The sequence below is a fragment of the Anas platyrhynchos genome, chromosome 5 (assembly GCF_047663525.1).
Source record: "Anas platyrhynchos isolate ZD024472 breed Pekin duck chromosome 5, IASCAAS_PekinDuck_T2T, whole genome shotgun sequence".
Lineage (NCBI taxonomy): Eukaryota > Metazoa > Chordata > Aves > Anseriformes > Anatidae > Anas > Anas platyrhynchos.
Window position 1 is genome coordinate 58834306 of NC_092591.1, and position 24670 is coordinate 58858975.

At 36.2% G+C, this 24670-nt stretch overlaps 1 protein-coding gene and 1 long non-coding RNA gene across 9 annotated transcripts in view; one reads left to right on the top strand and one right to left on the bottom strand.

Annotated features, from left to right (window-relative positions):
* QSER1 (glutamine and serine rich 1) overlaps positions 1 to 20039 on the top strand; it is a 46038-nt gene extending 25999 nt beyond the window's left edge. For 3 of the 5 annotated variants that reach the window (XM_038180508.2, XM_072039219.1, XM_072039218.1), the window contains 9 exons: positions 290 to 579; positions 2058 to 2174; positions 2768 to 2901; positions 5111 to 5322; positions 6534 to 6671; positions 8082 to 8179; positions 11870 to 12022; positions 13003 to 13098; positions 13676 to 20039. In XM_038180508.2, coding sequence (XP_038036436.2) covers positions 290 to 579; positions 2058 to 2174; positions 2768 to 2901; positions 5111 to 5322; positions 6534 to 6671; positions 8082 to 8179; positions 11870 to 12022; positions 13003 to 13098; positions 13676 to 13816 — 1379 coding nt within the window. In that variant the 3' untranslated portion in view covers positions 13817 to 20039. Of the gene's footprint in view, positions 1 to 289; positions 580 to 2057; positions 2175 to 2767; positions 2902 to 5110; positions 5323 to 6533; positions 6672 to 8081; positions 8180 to 10215; positions 10249 to 11869; positions 12023 to 13002; positions 13099 to 13675 lie in introns of those variants that run through there. The other 2 variants (XM_072039216.1, XM_072039217.1) reach the window with 2 other exon arrangements.
* Positions 12027 to 24606, bottom strand: LOC106017864 (uncharacterized). Of its 4 annotated transcripts, none has more exons than XR_011809838.1 (7): positions 24392 to 24606; positions 24223 to 24295; positions 23986 to 24048; positions 19788 to 20036; positions 19324 to 19402; positions 19063 to 19245; positions 12027 to 12720 (listed from the first exon to the last, which is right to left on the bottom strand). It is a non-coding gene; the product is annotated as an uncharacterized lncRNA (long non-coding RNA). The 4 variants fall into 4 exon arrangements; XR_011809836.1 differs by lacking the exon at positions 12027 to 12720 and adding an exon at positions 15139 to 15198; XR_011809837.1 differs by lacking the exons at positions 12027 to 12720; positions 23986 to 24048 and adding an exon at positions 15139 to 15198.
* Between the last annotated feature and the right edge of the window lie 64 nt (positions 24607 to 24670).

Consider the following 24670-nt stretch of genomic DNA (forward strand, 5'->3'; position numbering starts at 1 on the left):
TATAAAATTGTTTTCTGGGGCATTCATTGTTGTCGTTTCTAGATGGTAACGGGCTCAAGTTAAATACAAACAGACGTGTACAGTATTTTGATTTTGTTAATGTTGTGACCAAGGTGAAGCTCCCATTTAACTCCTAAACAAGTGATTTCAGAAAATTTGCTTTTTATAGGGATTGTAAAAGAAAAAAAATAGTTCTCATCTTATGTTGCTAATCCTTGATAACTAAATCTAACTAAAATTTGTTTGTTTGTTTGTTGTTTTGTTTTTTGTTTTTTTTTTTTTGCTTCAGAAGCTGAAAAAGTGGCGGTTGTTAATGCTGCTGCCACTACTGCTGTTATAAAGCAGGAATCACCGCAGACGACGGCTCCTGTAGTCAGTATGCAGGAGAAAATGAGTTCAGCCGACCCCTTAAAAGTAGCTCAACAGGATGCTGGGGCTTCAGACCAATTAGCAAAAATACAGTCAACTGTTGCAATAGAAGGAAGTACTGATGAGGAGAATACGGACAGTGGAGGAGAGGGCATGTACAGAGAACGTGACGAATTTGTAGTGAAGATTGAAGATATAGAGACACTAAAGGTAATCTCAATGCTTAAGTTGAGCGTAAAACAAAAATCAAACAAAAACACACCGAAAGAGCTCCATGACTTATCCTCAAAAAACTGCTGAAGGTGGAAAGGCTACGGATTGGTTTTCTGCTCTATTTGCTGCCAAACTACTTCAAAGGTGTCTTTCTGATGTGGGTTATGAATATGTTTTGAATGTACTTGATCCATTTTATAAGGTGTATATATAATAATGTAAATCTCCGTCCTGGTAACTTTTGTTAGAACTTGGAGTTCCATTTATTTATCTATTTATTATTTGAAGATAGTAGTAGGTTCTCAGGAGTATGGTATTGAAGAAATGGCTCTTGGATTTTTGCAGATGGTCTTGGAATTGTCTTTTTTTTCTTTTTTTTTTTTTTTGGAGGAGGTTATTTGCTGTTCTAATCAGAAATGGCTTCCATATGGAACCAGTACAGCTCTTTTGAGTTTATGGAAAGGTTGTGTTATCCTTGACTTCTGTTTCTTGGGGTCTCTATCTCAAATTCTAATGCATGTGTGCCTATTCTTTTGCTCCTATCATATCTAGTAGTACTTTTATTTTCAATTTCTGATGCTCTTCATTATTTGTCTGTGTTCATCCTCTTGAGCTTAAGCTTTAAATTAATTCATGTAGCTTTATCGCATGAGTGTTACCAGCTCTAAAATAAAACATTCCCTTGTCATTTATAAAACTATGCAAATACTGTTATGAGATTTTGAATTTTAATCTTTGTAGTATATATTTCTTCAGTTATTTAAACACTCCTTGGAGAAAGCATCTGTACTCGATTATGTTTTAGAAAAAGAAAGTTTTTAAGTTAGTAGTTTGCATGTAGGATTTATAGAGAACTCTTATTCGAGGTAATAATTACAAATCTGTTTTTAACATAATTTATTTCTTAAACTATTTGAATAAAAAAAAATCCAAACTTTTTTTTACAGTTAAAGTTGAACAAAAAGTATAAACTCTGGTACACTAATTTGAGTGGAACTCTCCTTTTTCACCTTACTGTAAGCATCATGCTGTTATTTCACAGGTAGTGTGGACTTCTGCCACAGAATCTCAAGGAACCTACAAGCTTTTTCTGCTGCTTGTTGTGATTATTACATTTGTGTTACCCCAAAAAAATAAGTAAAACGGTTAAAAAATATATATGTAGGGAAAGTGTCACTTTGAGAAATACCATTTTGTGGCTTGGTTGCGTGGTGCTGTAGTTCTGACATTGCAGCATAGGTGAAGCTTGTTGGCACAGCTTCATTCCTCTGAAGGTAATATTTGTGGCTCTTAAGGCTTCTTGTAGTTCATGTAATGCTATCTTAATGTAAATTACATCCATTAACTAAGAACTTGGAATTTGAATGACCTGTTTCTATTTTATTCCTGGGTAACTTGTTAAAGTAGAATGCACAAACACACATCTGGGAGAAAAACAAGCACCATTACAGGCAAATAATCTTCTGTTCTTACAGGTTGCTTTGCAAACTGGAAAGGAGCCTCCAGCTATTTGGAAAGTACAGAAGGCCTTATTGCAAAAGTTTGTTCCTGAAGTGCGAGATGGACAGAGAGAGTTTGCTGCTACTAACAGTGTGAGTCAAAAAATTCCTCATGAGGCTTCATGGCAACTAATTTACTTAATGGAAGGCTGAGAAAGAAATTAAAATGTGATTCTGGCATAACATTATTGCAATAAAAAAAAAAGTTTGATTTCTTCCTAATCTAAAGTTCTTTCTAAATATATTAAGGGTAGACTCTTGGCTTTCCAGCATGGGTTCTTTCGTATCACTCAGTCTGGGTAAAGGAACAAGTTTTTTCAACTGGAATAAAGTTAAGTGGGAGCAGGCTTGTGAATCAACTGCTTTCCACTGTGGGAAGGATAGCATAGCATTTCAAGAGGCAGCCATTCGTCAGAGGTAATTTTTTTGCAGTAACACGTGGAGGTGTGGTGTGTTAAATAAAAGGAGAAAATTAATGCCCAAAGTACTTCTTGACTTATTTTCTTGTTTTAAGCATTATTTGGAAATCTGTTGGGGAATCCCTCTTAGGTTATAACTGCTATAGAATAGATCATCTTTGTATATTAACAGACTTTTAAACATTTTTCTTTACTATTTAAATTGTTAAACTGAATAATTCTACTTAACAGAAGCAGCATGTATATTAAATCATAATTTTTTTCTAGTATCTTGGGTATTTTGGGGATGCAAAAACAAAATACAAACGAGTCTATGTGAAGTTCATTGAAAATGCAAACAAGAAGGAATATGTCAGAGTCTGTTCAAAAAAACCACGAAGCAAGCCTGTACAGTCAGCAAGGTATTGTATTTCAGTTTGTTTTTCATTTTGTCACATTGTTTTTGTATTAAGAACATACCTATTTTAATAAACAAGACTTAGAACTCAGTGCTACATTAATTCATCTTTCAGTTGGAAATGCAAAACTGTGTTTTGTTATAACAAATGAGATATAAATTACTATCAGATCAAGACAATTCTTTACCTGGAATCAGTGGACTGCAATAATCATTCATTTCAGAGATCCTACGGCTCCACATGCTGTGCCTTTTTGTGCTCTTTTGCCCTGTTATTCAGTATGTGGATAGAAGCCTACAGGCATAAAGATTTTTTTTTTTGATGTTGTTTTCTCCCATTCCATGCTTTTTGCAGGTTAGGTTTCGTTCTCAAGCCTGGAAACATAATTTAAAAACAGAAGTTCTTTGTTGAAATTGGTTGTTACAATGATGCTTTCCCTTGACATTTATGCTCTTGTACAGTGAGGATATATTTAATTTTCTTACTGTACCTTCCCTACCTGTCAGCCCACTCCAAAAGCCTTATCTCAGTAAATCATCCCTCATAATTCCATATCCATGCCCTGAAATCAATATTCTGGTAGTATTGCTTTTAAACCACCAAACAAAAATGCCTTTTTGGAAAGCCAGGTAAAGAACATAAAGCAAACAGTTATGGTTTTGATGATTCTAGTAAGTACAGTGCTGGTCCTGCAAAATGGAATGACCACGTCTCCCTCAGAGTCCTTTGGCTATCTCTGGGATTTCCTCTGCCACCTTCCTTCTGAGAGTGTTTTCACTGTCACTCACTTGCTAAAGCTTTGCTATTGCATTTTGTTTTGGCATTTGACTGTGCATTTGCAAAGGATTACAGAATCTGCATTACACAAACCTTTTCATGCTTGAATGCTGAGCTCATTATATCTTCCCACATCTTCAGATGCTATCTGAAGCTTTTCTCTTTATATGGCTTTTCAATAATTATAATGTAATGCAGGTATTTTTGTTTGCCAGATGTTAGTGAACAATACAGAAAAAAAAGTACAGTACTCTTCATTCAGGAAATGACTGGGTCTTGAGCTCCAGTTCTGCACTCTTAGAGAAGGCACTTTTATCAGATAACCAATTTTGTAAAATGATCATGATCTTCTTAAAATTACCTGGAGTTTTGACGATCCCTTTTTTTTGTTTTGGGCCACAGAAGTCTGTTCCAGGACCTGTTCCTCTAGTGCTCTGAAACAATCCTGTCTTTTAGCCAAAACATGATCAAAATTAGCTATCCATATGTTCTTTTTTCAATGATGTTTTTTTGGCTTTTATTTCTCTCTTTCCCTGGTGTTCTTACTGTGTGTCTTACTGTATGATATTTCTGGAGAGCAGTCACATTCCATCTTGGTTCTGGTTTCACTAAGCTGGATTAATCAAGCTCTTCAAATTTTTCTCTTCTAAGGCAGGCTTTTTCCATTCCTCTAATGATTCTAGTATCTATTGCCTCCACCCATTTCGGTTTGGAATCTGCATTTCTGAGATTTGACTAGAATTACTCACAAATAGCCCAGAAGATACTAACGTTTCTGTAGTACACTTCATTGCTTTCCCATTTGAATGAAGAATCTTGCTTAACACTTCCCAGAAACGTATTTCTCCCATGTTCTCAAAACTGCATTGCATCGATACTTCCCTGGCACCTGGCTACATCACAGTTTTCTTCTGTTGTTTCCAGGAGATGAGCTCTCAGGTTGTGAGAAATTCATGTTGGTTCTAAAATATATGTAACTTTGTATTTATGATATTAAATTTCCCATTTGTTTTCCTGGTTTGAGTGCTGGGTAGAGAAAGAAGAGTAGTCTGTCTTCTTACTGCAGTCTTCAAGATCCTATGTTTCTGCCTGGGTGGTGTACTTGCTTATCTTTGTGTTGATACAGTATCCCAAATTCACTTTGTCAGCAAAGCTCGTTAAGTACTATTATTTTTTCAAGTCTATGAAGTCTGATTTTTTTTTTTTTTTCATTAAATGGTCGATTTTAATATTAGCTCCAGTCTTCTGTAGCTCATAGATACTACTAACATTGGGCAATTTGTACTCCCTGTGCCTGTCCATTCCTGTAACGGTGAAACAAGTATATGTAATCCACAGGGAGTATCTTCTGGTTAAATAAGCCTACCACTCTTCTATTAAAATCAGAATTTGTATGGTAATTCTTTTGATAAAGATCTTGTCCATAATATTGCAGGACTATTCATTGCAAACCTAGTGGTAGCAACAACAAAACCCCTGATCCACCAACACCAAAACCAACAGCAACAAAAGTCTCTTCTGTGAAACCCAAAGCTAAACAGCCAAAGGTAAAGGCTGAACCACCACCAAAGAAAAGGAAAAAGTGGAAAGAGGAGTTTTCATCTTCCCAGTCTGATTCTTCACCAGAAGCACAGAGCGATGAGGATGGTGAGTGAGGATACTGCTTTTATGTATGAATTCATGTGTGCAGCAGAAGTTACCTCAACTGTAGTTTATCAATTAAATATGTTCTTACTGCTTGCTTTCTAAGACTGGTTCAGTTTCAGAAGAAGCTGATTTGACTTTAGATTACATCTCAATAATCACATTCTTCATTAATTTTCCATTGCAACTTGACGTTCTGTTTAAAGTAACATGCCTGCGATGCCTGTCTGGATGCACATGTAGGCAGAATTCAGATGTTGCTGTTGTTTTATGAAAACCCCTGAAGGGAAAAGGAGTTGACTTCTGGCTGCTTCATTGCTTGCTTTTCTGAATGCCAGCTGTTCAGATGTAGCCAGCTGAGCACACTTGCTCTTACGACATTCACAGTGTCTTAGAACTTTGAGGCATGGAGCTTGCAGTACTACTCTAGAACAGAAAGTTTTTTTTTTGAAGTGTGCTCTGTTTATAGAGGTTACCTGTGGTCGCAGGCATACAGTGCTTTTTGCATTTTTGTTTTGTTTATTTTCTGTATGTTCGAAGCTGCGCTGTGTAGTAACCATGCACTGTATTACTCTTATTTCCAAAGCATGCTCTGTGACTTTGAAATATTGATGAGTTATGGCCGATGCATTGGAACAGTGCCTCTGCTGAAGGCTGCATGCTTAAAATAACGTGCTTCAAGCAGACTTAGCCATATTTAAAAGCTGAAGTCTACCTGTAGAAATGCAGAAATCTCGGGGAGAGGAGGGAGTGTCAGTAGTACACAGGCTTCTAAATGACATTAGTGCTCTTTAATTGTTGGTGTTGGGTGACTTAGTTTTGCAGCCTTAGGGTACACTTGCATTCACATGAAACCTCTGCTTAGCACACTTGGCTTGACTGAAGTTATTCATTATCCCTTTTCTCTAGGCTTTCATCTGCAATAATATAAAAATAAGTGTCTAAATACCCTAAAATATGATCACCTGCATGCTGATAGTCGCCAGTAGTTATACAGATTCTAGCAAAATGTACCATTTGTACATTGTTGGTCATAACTGTTTTAACGTGTGCATAGTTTGGCTGTTATTTCTGACTGCATTGGGTTTTAATCTCTTGGGATGCCAGTAGGGGTCACTTAAGTTTTGAGAGAGAAAGCCTTCAGTTTTGTAAAACACAGATATTTGCCGAATCCTTAAGAAAAATAAGTCACAGTATTCCAATTAATTTTTCAGAGCTTGTACCTCCAGCTCCCTTTGTTACTCGCTTTTTGAACACAAGGGCTATGAAAGAGACCTTTAAGAGCTATATGGAGTTGCTTGTTAGCATTGCTTTGGATCCAGACACAATGCAAGCCTTGGAAAAAAGCAATGGTACAGTATGTTTAAAATTTGTATGTTTTTATCAAAATTCAAGGTTATTAATCAGTAAGGCAAATGTTTTTAAAAAGCAAACCAAATTTTAAAAAAAAAAATGTTTAAAAACATGAAGATAATTTCGTGTAAATGACTGCAATTTGTTTGCAGTTTGGATTTTCTAACACTTTTTCAGAGATTCAGGGTGGCTTTGGTACTGCAGTGTTTTTTATTTCAATTTTGGTTTCATGCCATATTTATGCAGGGTATTTACTGTTTAACGTAATACAGTTTCAATTCAGGTTAGGTTAGATATGCATGCTTATATAAATGTATCTATCTGTGCTGTCTCGGTGAGGAAGCAAAGCAATTTAGAAATACTTTTTTGTCTGCTCTGCTGCGTTACACTTGTCAGAACTGAGCTCTTTGTTATTGTCTCAAGATCTTACAAAACATTTATTTGAAGCTATGGTGTTTCAGGTATGTGCTTGCTTTCTTATAAAGAAATACCCTCATAAATAAGTAGTTATGATTCTTAATACTATAAAAAGTCGTTTTTTCAAACTCTGAAACCTTGAAATTCTGATCACAGATATATTTATTCCAATTTTCCTTTAAGAAGAAAATGTTTGATGGATTTATCTGCTGTAGTGGACTCCAGAAGCCAAATAAAAAAAACTATTCTATTTCTCAGAATTTAACAAAATACTCATGTTTGAAGTTAAATGTCCTTGTAAGACTGATCATTTCACCTATTCAGTTGGAAGCTGTTGTTTTTATTTGCGTTATATTCAGTTTACCTGGAAGAAAAAAATATATATATATATAGGTTCCTCTTTCCTGGTTTGCTCAGGTTGTGCATCAGTGTACACTTACCTCACAGATTTATACCCTGTGATTTCTGTCAGTAGTCCCACTAAAAGCAAAGAAATTGACTATAAATAAGACTCCACACTGAGCTGTAAATTTTCATCCGTGGCCACATACCTATGTCCAGGTGTATATTTTTCATCCTAAAGTTGTTTATCAGGTAACTTCTGTCAGCAAGCACTTTGCCCAAATACCTCTGTTATAAATGCCAGCAGGGTCATTTCTTGTAAGAGGGAATAATGTATGTCAAATATATGTATATTTCATCTTCATAAACCTTCCAGTTGTATTGCACAGTAGATTATTTAGGAAATGGTTTAAAGTTATCTTTGAGATTTATTCTTTTTATTGCTCTGTCTTATTTTTCCCTTTCAATAAAGAAAAGTCAGAGAAGGAGCTGGACCGCAGTCAGCAATTAAGCTGCATAATATCTAGACCAGTTTATTGGGCTGATCAAAAAAAAACAAACTGTTTTCTCTAACTTTTAAAATGAGTTTGAGCTCATATTACCATGTTTCTCTTAATAATCAACTGTTACTTTTTTCAATTATCTTTTAGATGAGCTACTTTTGCCTCATATGAGAAAAATTGATGGCATGCTGAATGACAATAGGAAAAGGCTGCTTTCCAAACTACGCTTGGATCATACTTTCAAGGTATTCTTTTTTAAATTCTAGGGTCTTTAAAGTAATGTTATAAGACAGTCACTGAATGCATACCATGCAGGTGTAACTAAAAACCCAAGGCAAATATGTAACAGAAGTGAATATGAATTTGAAAGAGATGCTCTACGTTCAGTGCTTGTGTGTGGCATTTGGAGACCATTTGTGATCAAGAAGTTTATACTGCGAAGCTGAAATTCTGGTTTTTCTCACCATGCTTCCTGGTTCATTTTCAAACACTTCTCCTTTTAAATTTCTCAAGTTTGTTAAAATAAAATGTTTGTTGTCCTTCTAGAGTTTTTGACTAAGTGATTGTATTGCCTAAAAATCTTAAACTTTTACGTTAAGTAGCTGCGCTGTCAAGCAAGTCTCTGGACCTCTTTGAAGGAGGTACCTTAACAGAGTAGCTTAAAACCAAGACAGAAAGAGTAGAGAGCAACTTGCTCGTGCACTGTTTCATGTACATTCAGCATGGAGGTTTGGGAGAAGTTTGAATAACAAGCCTGTATTACAGTAACTTAGACACAGTAATAAATAAACAACAGATCTGGAGACAGGGAAGAGAGTAACTGTACAATCTCAGTAGAGAGAAAGTAAAGGGGAGAACAATCACTGTGGTTCCTGTGGTTCCCACACACAGAGGCAAGAATGCAGATTTTGAAAGCGCAGTCAAGTAAATTAAGACTCTTTTTTTTCCACTCATGTCTGAGACGTAGTTGTCAATGTCTATAGTTGGACTGATTATTTCTTCCTGCAGTGGTTTTGAGACCAACAGCACTAGAGCAGACCTGTCCATACACACCACCAGACTAAGCTTGTTCTTTTGCCTGTCCTTCTCATTTCCTTTATTTCTACAGTACAGAAACATTTCTTGGAGAATTAATTCTCTCTCTACTGCTGTGTGCAGAGAGCTAGGTGAGAAAAAAGATAACAGCACGTAAGTCAGTTCTGCATTTTCATCATGAAATCTCCGAAAGATCTTTTTCTACAAACCATTCCTGATAAGTCTTGTGGGACAGTAAGTGACTTCGTTTCAGGGAGGAGAACATCATCGACCAGTGAAACAGTTTAAATTTGCGTTAATTCTTCACCTTTTTTATCATTAGTTATGTTGTTTTCCCAACAGCTGTACAGTTTGTTCCTGTTTGAACAGAATTTCATGTGTCAGCCTCCTTAAAGTAGGAAGGCATAAGGAGGGCTGCGTATTTTTTAAAATATAACACAGTCTCAGAGAGGCAGGACGTAGGGAAAAATACTAGTATCTTCTGTAATACTAGCATGTAATTACAGCTTCTTATTCAGTTGGTGTTCATAACTAATAAAATAGCTTTGTGTGATTGCTCAGGGGCAGATTATGAATCATATCTCTCAAGTTAGCTTTGGCCTGTATTTCACGTTATAAGCTGCAGGCAAGTTAATGGAATTCTGGGTGTAAGGAAGGGGTCTGCTTGTGATGTAAACTGCAAGATAAAAAGCCTTTTGTTTTTGTCTTCTGGTATGAGGGTCCCAGCTTGTACTTGGATTAATGTTACGGATAAAAATGAAACACTTATTTGTCATCACGTCTGTTTGTGTTGGTGAGAAAACTTTTGATACTCTTTAAGATTCACATTAACGTAATAATTAATAAAGCTTGCTGCTGTTCCAGCTGAATAAGGCATTGCAGTAATAAGTGAAAATTACCATTAGTGTGAGTATCATACAGTTTGAAATATTTTTAATATTCTGCATTAATAAGCATGGATGAAATGATTTTTTTTCCCCACTAGATAGAGTTAATACAGGATATTTTAGCACTGTATTACTAATAAAATTGGACACTGAAGTTAGCAGTTAGTGTTTGGTAGTTTTGCCTGTAGCATTCTTTGTAGTTCTAACAGTTTGTCACATCCTTTGGGTGTGTTCATTGTAAACATAATGAAAAAACAATATTTTTGCTTTATTGGAAGCTCAGTAAATTAAGCATCTTAGCTGAACTGTGTGAATTTATTTGGAAATAATTGTTACCATTTTCTGTCTTCTGCTTTCAGAGATGCAGAAATCACTAGTATTTGATTCTTCATTCCAATTCAAATTTGACTGTTTCAGGTCAGTGCTTTAGCCATGTGGACTCTTCTGGTTAATAGGAATTCTCCAGAGGAAGGCAGAAATGGCCAAAGCTCCCTGATACTTGGAGTCTGCCTTCAGGAAGGCTATTCCAGTGGATAGAAAAACTAGTTTAAACCTATAGAAGTGATTCCAATTTAAAGTTATTTGCTATGAATATTGTACACAGACAGGTTAGCTAGTCGAGATTACTGCTACTAGTATGCAACTGTTATTTTGTACAATATGTTTTATAGCTTTCTGTTGAGAGCTTTTTTTAGTGAAGAGAAAAACGGCTGATGTATATAAAGTGCTAAGAGATTATAGATAGGGGAAGTTACTGAATATTAGTACTGTTTGTTTTTTTTTAAATACAATAGTCAACTTCATATTTTATCTCAGTAGTTGAAATTTAGCACCTTAGCCTATATTATTAATATATTCTTATATGCATGTTTTGTATTGGACATACATGTCTACCTATATTATTGTACCTTACAATTGTCTTAAAGGAGGCTGTAGCGAGGTGGGCATCGGGCTCTTCTCCCAAGCACCACGTGTGAAGACAAGGGGAAACGGCCTCAAGTTGCACCAGGGGAGGTTTAGCCTGGAGATGAGGAGAAATTTCTTTACTGAAAGGGTTGTGTGGCGTTGGAACAGGCTGCCCAGGGATGTGGTTGAGTCACGATCCCTGGAGGTCTTGAAGAAATGTCTCGGTGTGGAAATCAGTGGCATGGTTTAGTGGTGGACTTGGCAGTACTAGGTTAAATTAGATATCTTAGAGGTCTTTTCCAACCTGAACGATTCTATGATTCTGTGATATATACTGGACTAATATGTCCAGTAAAAATATTTCTTTGTATACAAAGAAATCTATATGTTAATTTAACTAGATATATTTTCTCAGTGACCAGATTATACAGCATAACATGACTATTTCAAAGTGGCTGCGAACACAGTACAACAAAGTTGTACTCAAATTTGCTCATGGAAGTAATGCGGTACTGAAGCTTGTAGAAATGTACTTCACCAATGAGTTAATGTCTTAGAAGCTTGTGCTTTTTTGAACTGGTCATCTAATTCACCATGCATAAGCTTTTCTAACCTTACAGATGTGATGAGATACAGTGAATCTGTGTTTTACAAAAGCTGGGACAAAATCCATGAAGATGGATAGGCATGATATTTCTCCTGCAACTGGCAGACTTCCTCTACCTGTGTAGTTATTAATTATCTCTGACTAACTTGGCCTTAGAGATTCTTGTGTAGAAATGGGATGGAAATCAATTTTGAAAGATAAAAATAGCCTACTGGAGCCATCTTTTTACTTTAATAAAAGAAACGCATAATACCTGAGACACAACAAGAGGATCTTGTCTTGAAAAATTACAGTAGCAAACAACCAGGTGGACATGTTTTTTCAAACTGTGTATGGTTGCTTGATCTGATAGGTTTTTTTTATTGGATCTTTGGGAAGAATAAATTGTTTTATAATAGAGTGCACTCAAATTACCTATTTTTCTTTGAAAAGTTATCAGCAGTCTAACAACTGTTGTTGAATTTTTCATAATCCTCTTCCATTATATGCTCTCTTTAAAGAATGCTTTGGAAAACTTTCCTGAACTGACAGTCATCACTCGGGATTCAAAGACAAAAAGTGGAGGGACGTCAGTGTCTAAGATCAAAATGAATGGTAAAGCATACAACAAGAAAACGTTAAGGGCTTCTAAATCAACCACTAAATTAGCGCAGGTGAGTGTCCAGAAGGTTTATTGGTGCCACCATCTGACTTCTAATATGATAGTCATATTTGTATAAAACAGTTTCATTTATTAGTTTCTTCTGTAGATTCATCAAAATATAAAAATATTTGAATGAAATGCGTTTTCTGTAATAAAAAGAAATTAAAACAACATTTAAAGCTATATATTAAATCATTGGTTTAGCTCATTTATGAAACACAGTTGTTATATTCCATTTATTATATTTCACAAAACATAATAAAACATTTCAGAGTGATTCTGCTATTTAAGTTCTTTTGAACCACATGTCTTGTTTACACATAATTACTGTATTTAGACCCAAATGCTCTTATCCAGTATATCTATACAGGAGACTTCTGTGGCAACTACTCGAGTTTGCAGGAAGGTGAAGTAGTAGTACGCTACTTCCCTTATGCAGGCAGCAGCTGGTATGTGTAGTTGGATGGGAAGGGAGAGGTGAGCTCTGCTGTTGCTGTGCTTCATACCTGTTGTAGCACGCCAACCAGCAGTGCCCTACTAGAGCCCGTTCTGTTTCTGTCACCACCAGAACAAGAAGTGAACTTCAGGCCATGTTTCTGCGTGACAGTCGGCCTCCTGGACTGTTGCTGAAGCAACAATGTGTTGCCTTTAACATTGCAGTTGTGGTAAAATCACTGTGTAGCTCATAATAACAGCTTCTTAAACTTGCTGCAAGATTACAAAAGTGCATTCAGTGCATTCAGAAGGATTGAAAGCATTCTCAAAACAAGTTTTAACAAAATAATTTTGTAGGGAAAATAGAGATAAGAGATAATTGTGATACAATATAAATTACTGTGTACCAAAATATATCAAAGCAATTATGTGAATGAAGTATTCCATTTCTGATCTGTTAGGGAAAGAAAAAAATATTTACAGAAAAAAACATCTGTTATGTCTCTGTCTTGAAACATAACATGCAGTTACCTGAAATAACTGTTCTTCTTGCAGGAGTTTACGGTAGATCCAGAAAAAATACAGTTGTATTCTTTGTATCATTCACTCCATCATTACAAATATCACATATATCTGACATGTAAAGAAGAGGTAAGTATTGGGTTTCTTATGCTGTATATTTGCATTCATTGTGGGAATTCACTGAGGGAATTGAGTCTAAATATAGAGCAATTGTTGCATTTTTGGTAAATGAGCATGGACTGTAGCTTCCTTTTATTTTAATTAATTCCTTATGACAAACAAAAAGACATTCTGAGCATATACGTTGCCCCTAATGGACACTTCGGCCTAGAACATTCAGATATGAGGCTTACAAGTTTTGTGTGGAACCAATTTCTATGGGGGTAAGCATTCTTCACTGTTTTCCAAATAAATTAAACAAATTCTATCGCCTTGTGTAACCCCTCAGGTCTAAGGGCTACTTTTTTTCTCAGAATGCCCATTTGTTTATTTTTTACTGCAAATTTCACGTTGACGTATTCCAGGTAGCAGAAACACAAGAGTTAAGCTCTGGCTCAGATGATAAGAAAAGCAGTTTTGGTAGGGGGTTTCTTCAAAAGTAGAATGCTATTTAACTGTAGAGCATTGTAAAAGCAAAAAATCTGTAATACTGGCAGCCTAACGTGTATGTGTGCGTGCATGTCTCTTTTCTCTTTTTTTTAAATAGATTTCTTCTGTTCAGAAGAAGAGTGCGGATCTAGGACAAGAAGAGATTGTGCAGCTGTGCATGAAAAATATCAAATGGGTGGAGGATCTCTTTGAAAAGTTTGGTGAACTTTTGAATCGTGTCCAGCAGAAATGCTCATAACAAAAATGTATTCCAAATCTCACATTTTTCTACGGCACTAATCTGATGGAACAGAAAGCTGAGAGAGAGGCTCTGATTTCTTTTATAATGCCAGACTGCGTTCTTCTTCGTAGGCATTTTTATTTCTCTTTATGGAACTTTGTGCCTTGGCTCTTGCTGAGGAAAAGTGATGCTGCCAATGAAATCGGTCCTTTGGAGGTGGAACTAAACATAAACCTAACCAAGTTTTTAACCTGAAGAATTATTTTCTATTTTGTAAACTATTGGATAACTTAGTTTTATTTTCAGAAATGTTTTTGACAAATGATAAAGCATGCACTACATATACTTTTTTCTTTATTGCTAAAAAGATAACAACACTTAAAATACTACAGGTTTTTCCATCTCTGACTAAGCAACAGAAAAGTCAGTGTTGGGGTGAACTAACTTTTACATACGTCTGGCCACCAAATTTAGTTTTGTACATTTTGTGAACAGAGCCGGAGTGACATCAGTTTCTGCGAACGTATATTGCCATCATAAAATCCAGAAATGTCAATATGCTTTATGGACTCCTTTTACTATTGTCATGTTCAGGAGACTGAACGTGGAGTTGGTGCAATCCTATGACTGCTTTTTTTGTGTCAAATTATATTGTAATGAAAGACAATGACCTTAACTATTTTCCCTGTTTTGAAGAAAAAAAATATTTTCCTTTATACTGCGGTTTTGTTTTGTTTTTGTTGTTTTGGGGAAAAAAAATTCAATTGTACATTTTATCTCACTAATAGTTGTATTTTTCACAGAGAAAATATTGTGGTTAAAATTGTTTCATGTATCTTTGTAATACACTTTCCATTGTTTTCAGTAAATCCTATTCATTTATATGTTGATTTCTTATTGTAAACTATATATCTTGAGGTAACCCTTTTGTTTATACAGGTTTGCTTCAGTGTTAACCAGAATAATGCATACTAGACTAGTTTTGCTTTAAGTGTAGTTGTGTTAGACACTGCAAGTATTTTCTGATACGCAAAAATAAATTTCTTACTAAACTAGCACTTGATTAACTGAGAGTTTAAATGAGGAGCTATTACACTTTATCTTTGTCAACAAAGATTGATGATTGAATAGACTATATGCAGTGTTAAACACAGCTTACATAGTTGTTTGTAGAACTGGCAGTTGCAGAGCTGTTCTCTTTTTGGTGCCTTTCAAGTCTTCAGACATCTTGTAGCTTTTTTGTCCCTCCAGTTTGTTAACAGTTAGTAGTGCCACTAGTCACACTCAGACAATGAATGTAATGGGCTCTACTCCAGGAGAACATTTTCTCATTTTCTTAAAATTTGCCAACAGAATGCCTTACTGAGTCATTCAGAATGGATACTTACTCCACTGGGGTCCTAAAATAAAAAATAAAAACCATGTTGTTCTTTTTCAGAAAACATAGGGAAAAAAATCATTCCTTTATCCGTTCACTGCCACTTAGTGCCTTAATTTCATCCAAGAAAGCAGGGTTCACTATTCATTGGCCAAATGAAATAATGTTCATTGCCATGTGACTTTTTTTCCTGTTATCTGTTTTGATCCTATTTAGTTGTTAAATATTCATTAGACCTTAGAACTATAAAGAGTTTAATGAATAGATGTGAAAATGCAATGATTTGATCTTGAGTAATCAAATAGAGGTTTGAATAGTAAAGCATGTACAGAATTTTAGCTGATTAGTTTTTAGAACCTTAGAGGATGTTTACCATGTTTCCAAAGCTTTTCATCTTTTAAAAGCAATAATTCTCCTCTACAACTTGTATGCAGACTACAGTGAACAGAAATCGATACGTGCCCCTGCCTTTTTTAAAGCCTCTTCACGGTGTTTCTGCTTTAAAAAGGGAGGTCACTATCACGTTAACAGATGCATTGTGCTACTGTTGTGTCTACTATAATCAAGGATAGCGATGTGGACTTTACTTAGGAAGAATGTGCAGAATGTTAGAGCAATCATAAAGCTAATTCATTTTTTCAGAGTAAAGAAGGGTAGGCACTGGGTTGAAGAGTTGCCATTGTTTCAGTCATACTGTGTTGAACCTCACAGGAGCTAAAGTTTGTGGCTAGCACATGAAGCAAAGTTACCACCGGTAGTGATCAGCTAAAATCATTTTAATGTAAATATGCACAATGGAGACGTAGTAGCAATGTGCCTGGTGTACTATGTAACCTATAGTAGCAGTTCCCAAATTTACTTAGTGTATTTCCTTATTGATGGGGGTGATTGGCAGCAGTAGTTCCTGGCTGTGTAGATTCAAGAGAGGTATTTCCTCTCATGAGGAATATATATATATACGTGTATATATATATTCTTCACCCAGGTGGAGTTCTGTTGTTTCCTTTCAGTGATACACACAACACAGTTTGGGAATTCCTAACCTGTAGCTTTAAAAATGGTTAGGATGCAGACTGAGGGAACAAGAGTTGGCTCCTTGATTGTATAGTAATGAACCCATCAGACTTTGTGTCTCACATCCCTCCCTTATACGACTGCAAAGCAACTAACCGAGAGAGGTCTTTACACTTTCTAAATGATTTCTCTACTGCTACTTTATACATCCTTTAGAATTTTGAATCTAGAAGTAGCTTTAGGAAGCTACTTGTTTTAATCCAAGTCCTTAGAAACTGAAAGGAAAAAAAAAAAAAGGTTTTTGGAGTAGTTTCTCCATATTTAAAAGGAAGGTAAACTTTAGCAACAAGTATCTAAATAAAATGGGCCAGGATGCTCTGCACTGCCATAGAGGGTGGCCTGGCTTATTTTTGGCTGTTTTATTCCCAGGACCAGTTAAACAAGCGCTGTGCCTGTAGAACATAGGAAAAACTTTTCTTGAATAAAAGAAACTACCCCAGACTACTAAAGATGTGATAGAGCTTCCATCTTTGTCTTGAGCTACAAAGATGGTGGCTGGATTATTAGTTTACCAATTACAGTGAGTAAAAGCATAGAACTTTCAGGTGTGTGAAGGATCATAAATGAAAATAAAGTTTTGTTAGTGGGATTGAAAAGGCTTTTTATACTGAAGCAAACTTAGAAAAAAAGTCAATGTACAAGTTACTTTTTTGCACAAATGCTTTGTTCTGTTGCATTTTAGATAATTCTGCACCCACACCTCAATCTTTTGTCTTTTTCTTGAAGCAACAGTGAGGTCCTTATTCTTTGACATCTGACAGTGGAAACTGAGCACTCGTGACTGCAAGAGAAGATGCACTAGGAAGGAATAAAACCCTCTTTAGACTATGAATTAGCAAAAGAGAAATTTATTAAACTAATCGTGTGATGAACTATGTTTTTTTTTTTTTTAATTCCACTGTCATTTCCTTTAGTATGGCATCCCTGTTTACATTGGGTTTGTTTTTATTGACATAACAGTATTTCTCTTAAAGGCAGATTTTCTTTGAGATGCTACTTCCAAAGTCTTGTTTGCAAAACATCTGAGACAAAATTGGACTGAAAAACTTTCTGAAAATGGCTAAGGACTTTAGGGTCTTCTATGACCTGTAATGTATTCATATATTGTCTAAATGAAATACTACTTTTTAAAAAGGCAAATCTTACAGGCTGTCTTCCAAGTAAATGATGTCCATAGGGGAAATATATTTTAAATATTATTTAAATATTTACTACTATTTAAAACAATTTTAAAACAGAAAAGCTAAAACTATGGTCGCAAAATGTCAATGTGTCATCAGTCATTTCTTTTTCTTTGCCAACACGTGACATTTGGTCTCTTACTCTGTTACATGCCTGTGCATCACAGTGTGCACGTTCTGCCATATCTTATTGTTTAAGCTAATATTAACATGTCATTGTTAACAAATGCATGTTTTCTGCATATCTTCTCTACATATGGCAAAAAAAGAGGCTAGGGCTATATAAGAGACACTTTATGCGTTCTTAGTCCAGATTTTCAGGTGGTCCGTAATACAATGTATGGAAATGTGAAAAAGGACACAGTTTTGTACCATTCATGATGTTATTAACTAAACCCATTAAAGTGAAAACACTTTTAAACAAAAAACTCATAATGCTCAGTCATTTATTATTAAACTACTAAGTCTTGGAAAGCTAGTTTGTTGGGAAAGAGATGGCAACTTAGACATTTTCTGATCTCAATGCAAAGAAATACATTTCTTTTTCATTATATCCCATGAATTAAGGAACTTTTTTGTTATTGCATTTATTGGTTCTAAATGTTCTGCATTCATTTTCACAGCGTATCTGCCAGTTCTTAAACTGTTGTGAAAAATGAGGAACCAGAAAACTGGGGTAAAAGAGAGACGACTTCTGTGATTCAGGTGCCTTTTAGCTATACTGTTTTTGTTTGTTTCCTTCTTGCTTAACCAGAACGCTACCTCTATGTACCTATAGGGAAAAAGTGGTGCTAGAAGGTTTTCGTTTTTTTTTTCCCAGTTACAATGAACTACTCCATTTCTAATGAATATTTTTCCTACACAGAGGGCTGAAATCCCATATTGATGTGGATACATGGTAAGTGGCCTCTGAGCCACTTGCTTGTAGGAAAAAGTGAGTCTGAAGGGATGGAATGTTTTCTATAATGGTCCTGTGTGTAAGAGCTGCTTCCCAAAGCAAGATTCTACTTTAAAATGCTGCTGTTTTTTGTTTTTTTTTTTTTTTTTTGTAGGTGTTTTTGGTTCAAATTATTATCAGATTATGTCACTGACTTTTTTTTGATCTACATGTGTTGCTTGAAATATTAAACTATGTAATTGGGAGTACATGCCATAGTGTTCTAAAACTTCCAGGGCTTGTGACAGCAAGACCTTTTAAGTAAAATTATGTTGCTTGTCAACCTCCTCCTTTCCAACTATGGTGCCTACTAATGTGATTTCTCTGTGCATTATTCATGTATCACATTTTTGCTGCAGCAACAAAGTAAATGGTGTGATAAGTGAATAAAAACTAAAGCATCAATGCTTTGTCATGTGGTTAGGTCCAAATTGGTAACTCGTTTGAAGCTCTGGGAGAATAAGGATTTCAATGTGCTCACTGAGTAAAGCACCTTTGGATTCTGAAACCTAGCTTTTTGTTGCTGGTCACCACATAGAAGTTACTATTCATAAACTTTGGTAACAGAAGAGAGAGTAAGAGAATGTTTTTTATTTGCTTCAGTGCAAGGTCCAGTGATTGTTCAAACAGCCGCAGAGGTGCATTGACCACAGTCAATGGACTTTGCTCAAAAGAAACTGAAGAGAAAACTTACCCCTGAAGATCGAAGTATTGCAATTCTGGAATCAGCTGGTCCAAAAAATAAAAAGTACTTTGCCAAGCATTGTTATGTTCTTTTCCATGTGAACTCTGCAAGTTCTGTTGAGTTCTAGTGGGGGTAACGAGGCTGTCTGCAGGCAGTGCTTCTAGGGCTGTTTTCTCATCCTAAACTGGGGACCTGGCAAGACATGACATAATAGAGTTTGGTGGTCGCTGCACATTGTACATTAATATAAAAAGTGAATTATAGACTCACGTGTAAAAATAAACTCACTCCTCTGCTCTTGAACACAAGCCTTACGCTTGGTGTAAATAGTGATATCACTGGTACATAGCTATTAAATAAAAAAGTCAAGTGGTCAAAATCATGAACTCACTTATGATTGGCAAATCTATTTAGAGTTCTCCCTCCCCCCTTATTTTGTGTGCTCCTACTGTCCCATTAAGCTGGTGCCAGTAGTTGCTGCTTGCTTTGGGAGTAAGGTTGTGAAACTTGTCCCTGCCAGATCAGCGTAAATTACTACCTTACCATGCTTCAACTGAAAATCACTGCTTACTTGGCTTGACCTCCAGTTCTCTACAATTGTATGAACTGGTGAGACCAGCTCCCTAATCCTTTGTGAATTTACCTAAAGCCACTTTCAGTAGTAAAATGAGTAAATGTATTCATTTTTGTTTTGCAATGTGCACAAGTTCACATTGTTAGTTACTCTAGCTTACCTGAGAAACGGTAACTCCCAGCTGGGCAGATGGTAACTTCTGGCCTTTCAGTTATTTGTGTCTGATGATGCTTGAGACTGCTTATTCTTCTCACACAGGCTTCTAGTGTGCAGATGACAGTGAATCTTCACAGCTCTATGAGGAGTCTTATCCAAATGGTGTTGCAAGGATCATGCTATGCACACTTAGGTATGCTGTAATCAATCTCTGGTTATAATGTATAATCATCTGGAATGTCTCGGAAGACTTCTGCAGGAGGAAAAGTGGAAAAATCTATTTAAGACAAAAAATAGTAATAGCAAAATTGAGAAGCAGAGTCACGTCCTTGCATTTCTGGTCACGTTGCTAATACTCTTTGCTCCCATATACTTCCCTAAAGTAAGCAGTCTCAAGGAATTCTGGCTCTGACTTGCTCCCTTTCCAGCCCCTGTGTGTGGATTGCTATTCAGAGGGCAGCGTGTTCCACCGGAGGTCAGTGTTCACTAGTGCAGGCTCAGCCTCTTGCCTCCCTGCCCTTTATTTGCCATTGAGCTGCCTGACTTTGTCCTCTAGCCACATTGGTATTCCAGCCCAGGAATGGAAGGATTGCACTCATGAACAATGCACGCTTTGTCAATTCAAACGTTCAGTCATCCAGAAGCTTCTGTTTTGGGAACTTGTTTATTGTTCTGGTCTCTTCAAACATGCAAGGGTGGAATCCTTACAGATTTCACATCACTGTATCAAACTGAAGTTTTGTGCTTCAGGAGTAAATCACACTCTTGCCCAAGCTGTGCAACTGAAAGTCGCTTCTCCATGGTGGGGCAGATGTGGCTGGCATCCTAGATTGAATGTTGCAAGATGGCATCGCTATATCCCACAGAACCTGCTACTACATGATCTCTTTTAATGCAAATGTAATGGGAAATTGAGACTAAGCAGAGTGAATTTGTGAATAACCTGCTCTGCATCCTAAAGGATGCAGTCTGTCTCCTCTAACCCATGGAGTTCAGCCCCAAGCAAACCTCTCATGCTCTTTAATATAAATAACAGAACACCTTACTCACTAATAAGACAGATTTGCTGCGTCAAATCTTGTATCAAATACAGCCTTTTGCAATCCAACGTTGTATGAATAGCTATTTATGTATTTAAATTTGAGATTAAAAAAGGTTGAAGGGAGACTTGGGACAGTTTCACTGTCAAAATACATAACAGGCTTTATATTTTCATGTGAAGAAATTGGGGAGATTTAATAATGTTATGGCAATTGTGACTTTAAAAAATGATTTCTGTAACTGAAGCTGTTGCTTTTTCATACATATTTATGTGAGAGCTTGAACCATATGTATATGAAATTTATCTCATTATTTGTGAATGAAATAGAGCAACATTTTAAGGGCTTGCTGTTTAAAATGTTCCCTCTTCATCAGCTTCAGCACACTGCAATGAATACAGGCATTGTTAGTACTTAAGTGGGGAAAAAAAGAGTAACTGTTCTAAATAACTGGAATATTTAATTTGAATTTTTATGGTAAGCATTATTTGCTATGCTTTTTCAGAAACAAAGCCATGAAGACTGAATCCACTAGAACCTTGCGATCATGGCAATAAAATTTTATGTATATGCAAATTTAAACTGTGTTGAAATATGCTTAGAAGCTTATATCGTGGAAGACAATTGAAATCTGAAGAAACATCTGATATTAGAGTCGCCTATAGTCTGACATTTGTTTATGAGATGTTAGATTGGCACGTGAAATGTGCAGTCTGTGTTAATCTTTCAGAGAATTGGGATCTAAATTCTTATGAAAATAAGCACTATGATAATATTCTTCTGCAAGAATGCCTGTTTCTTGGTCTGTCAATTTTCAGCAAGAAGTCAATCTTTTCTAATTTTTGGCACTTAAAATACAAAAAAAATATTTTGGACATTGACCATTTCTTGGTTTTAGAATATTTTTATTTTGCAAATTTGGGGTCTTAAGTTTTAAGAAATTGAAACAAACTTTATCCTTTGTTTCTTTTAAGAATGTGTAGCATTTCCAAATTCCTTAACCAAGCATTGATCTGCCTTATATACAACAGCACCCTGTATTTTCTCTTAATATGCCTCCATCTTCTTAAGCAAGATGTCTTCCAACTTCTGTCTTTTCAGTAACGATACCAGAAGACTCAGTCATACAGTCAGTTCATACTCCGTGAGGTCTAGTATGCAATTATATCTCCTTCATTTGTGCCCAGAATGCCTGGAAGTTACAGGTGCACTCTCATCCAAATACACTGGCTGGCTGTCCGACTTCCACACTTATTATGGAAAAAAGCTAGACAGCACTTAGCATACATAGATGGATTCAACAGTTTCTCACTTTGTGATTCAAGTTCTAATTTTGCTGTCTCTCTCCCCCTAATCAGAGAAGATCTAGATAGGAGAGCCCACATTATCTTATATCATCTGTATCCTCAAGCAAACCTGTAGTTGACATGAGTGCGTGAATCAGATCCTGAGCAAAGAGACATGCCCAAATTGCAGCTGTTGAATATAAATACTCTGTTTCTGCTGTATATGTCTAATTAAACACCAAGGTTCTTATATAAGTTTTCAAGGGTTTCTATGAGTCTGAAGTTTGTAAATCCTTAACAATATAGGTCATCTTCTTACTTGTGATGCAGTCAGATGGAACATTTCTATACGACTTCAAAATCAGATCAAAATAGAATTTTCTTTTGCTGTTTCTCACTATAAACATTCCATGGAACAGTTCTAAAGAGCTTAATACTACTGTACAAATTAGGACTCAGTTGCACAGCTTAAATTCAATTTTAATCACCATAACTAGATCACAGAATTGTTGTTCTGTCTGTACAACTTCACATAATACTTTTAGATACCAAGCCAACAGTAGAGCTGAATGTATCATCAAACTTCATTTAGTGGTACTGTTTAGTCTCCTATGCCACACCCTACAGACCACACTTTAAGAAATTTACCCGCAGCAGTACATGTCTCTGTATGTAGCCCTATATTGTTATTCTTTATTTTTCAGGGAACTGCTTTTGGAACAAGGTACTGTTACACGCGTATATAGAAATGGCACTAAGTTGGCCCTAAATAATTTGGAGGATGAATGATGTTAATTATGACTTTATAACCGGCATTCTTTTGTGCATCCTGCCTTCAACTTTACAAAGGTTCATTTGGGGAAAATGTAGTGGAAGGTGAAGCTGAATATAGCATATTGCACTTTCATCCTCAGATCTTTCCACTACCTGTCTGAGGAATGCCACTGGCTTAAAATGTCTTTACTGGCTGAACAAGAGGTCATTCTTTAAAATGGCTATATGAAAATACACAATTTTAAATAATTAAAATAATAAATATATTTTTATTCACCTGCGTAAATCTGTGCTTCAAGAAAGCATTTTATGGTAACGTTATTGTAATACTAAAAGTTGCATAGCTTTTTTTAATTCCCTGTGATACCAGTTCGTGTTTGACAACAGCTGGCTGACCAGTCAGTAGCTGTCACCTGCCCACCAGTGTCTCTTACCTCTTCATAGCATTAGAGGGTAGGGAGAAACTGGTGTGATATAGCTGTGATCTCTTGGGGGAAAACACGGAGGCAAAGACAGAAATCTGTCTGCTGATGAATTAGTAAGAAAATACAGGGGCGGGGAAGCTTATAAACTTCTGGATGGGCAGATCGCTGTGCATTAAACTTGTTTCACTCATAAGGTGTAGTGTTCTTGTATGTGTCCTCCCATTTGAATGAGTCTTTGTAGGTCTAAGTTTTCTCAAGATCACAGCAAATCCATTGCAGTATGATTGACAGCATTAATTTTCACATAGTTGTTGAAATAAAGCATTTTTTAAAAAATAAAAAATGTACTTAGGCAGTAAAATTTATCTCACTATTTTGGCAGTGCTAGGTCTAGCATTGAACCTTTACAAAATAGGGAATAATAAAATAATATATCATAGAAATCCACATTGATCTATGTATTACATGGTTTTATTAGGCTTTTAATAGCAACTGTTGAAACAGACACCTGTGAGTCAGAACTATTTTTTTAATGTGTTCCCATTGTCCCCCAAGAAAGAAATCTGTGTTTGCCACTTCCTTTTAATGAAGGACAGTGTCACCTTTCATTTTCAAAGGCTAGTGGTTGACTACAGTTTGAGTAGATTCCTTTTTCTGTGGGTGTAAGGCTTCTTTACCTGAAAAAATTTAACAGGAGGAACTTCCACTCTTCAAACAACCTCATTAAGTGCTTTACCACTCTGTCAAGGAAACAAGAAGTGTTTGCCATAAGAGCGTGTGGTATCTAGCTGTGACCAGCTCTCCCAGCTTAAAATGAAATCCATTGTTTATTCACTTGGATACGATGAACAAACTTAGAGTGCCCTTACTGTGCAAACTTGTGGTGCGACACATAAGGATAAAAGAGGGCAAACCTGAACGGTGCTGGAGAGCCAGCAAGGGCATGCTCCTCACAGAATGAGCTCTGGTCTCACAACAGGTTGAATTCTGCAAAACCAAAGTTTAATAATCAAGACTTCAAAGTGATTTTTTTAGTATTACTTCAATATTAAAAATGATGAAGTGGAAACATTGTATACTTACAAGTTTGCATGTCATGGAGTTCAGTTTGGCTTCTTGCCTGCTTCTATTGAGATGAGTAATATGTATAAATGTAGTCAGTGTTTTTATTTATATATGTATAAATAACAAATAATATAGCCGGGGCCCCTCAGCTCAGGCTGCCTCACGGTGCCCCGACCGTTACGAGGGCTGCTCTGAGGGGCCGGAGCCCGGCGGCACGCGGGCAGCCGTTCAACGGCCGCCCTAGCCCCGCCCCTTATACCCCGGCGCAGCCAATGAGAGGGCCGCTGGCGCGGTGGC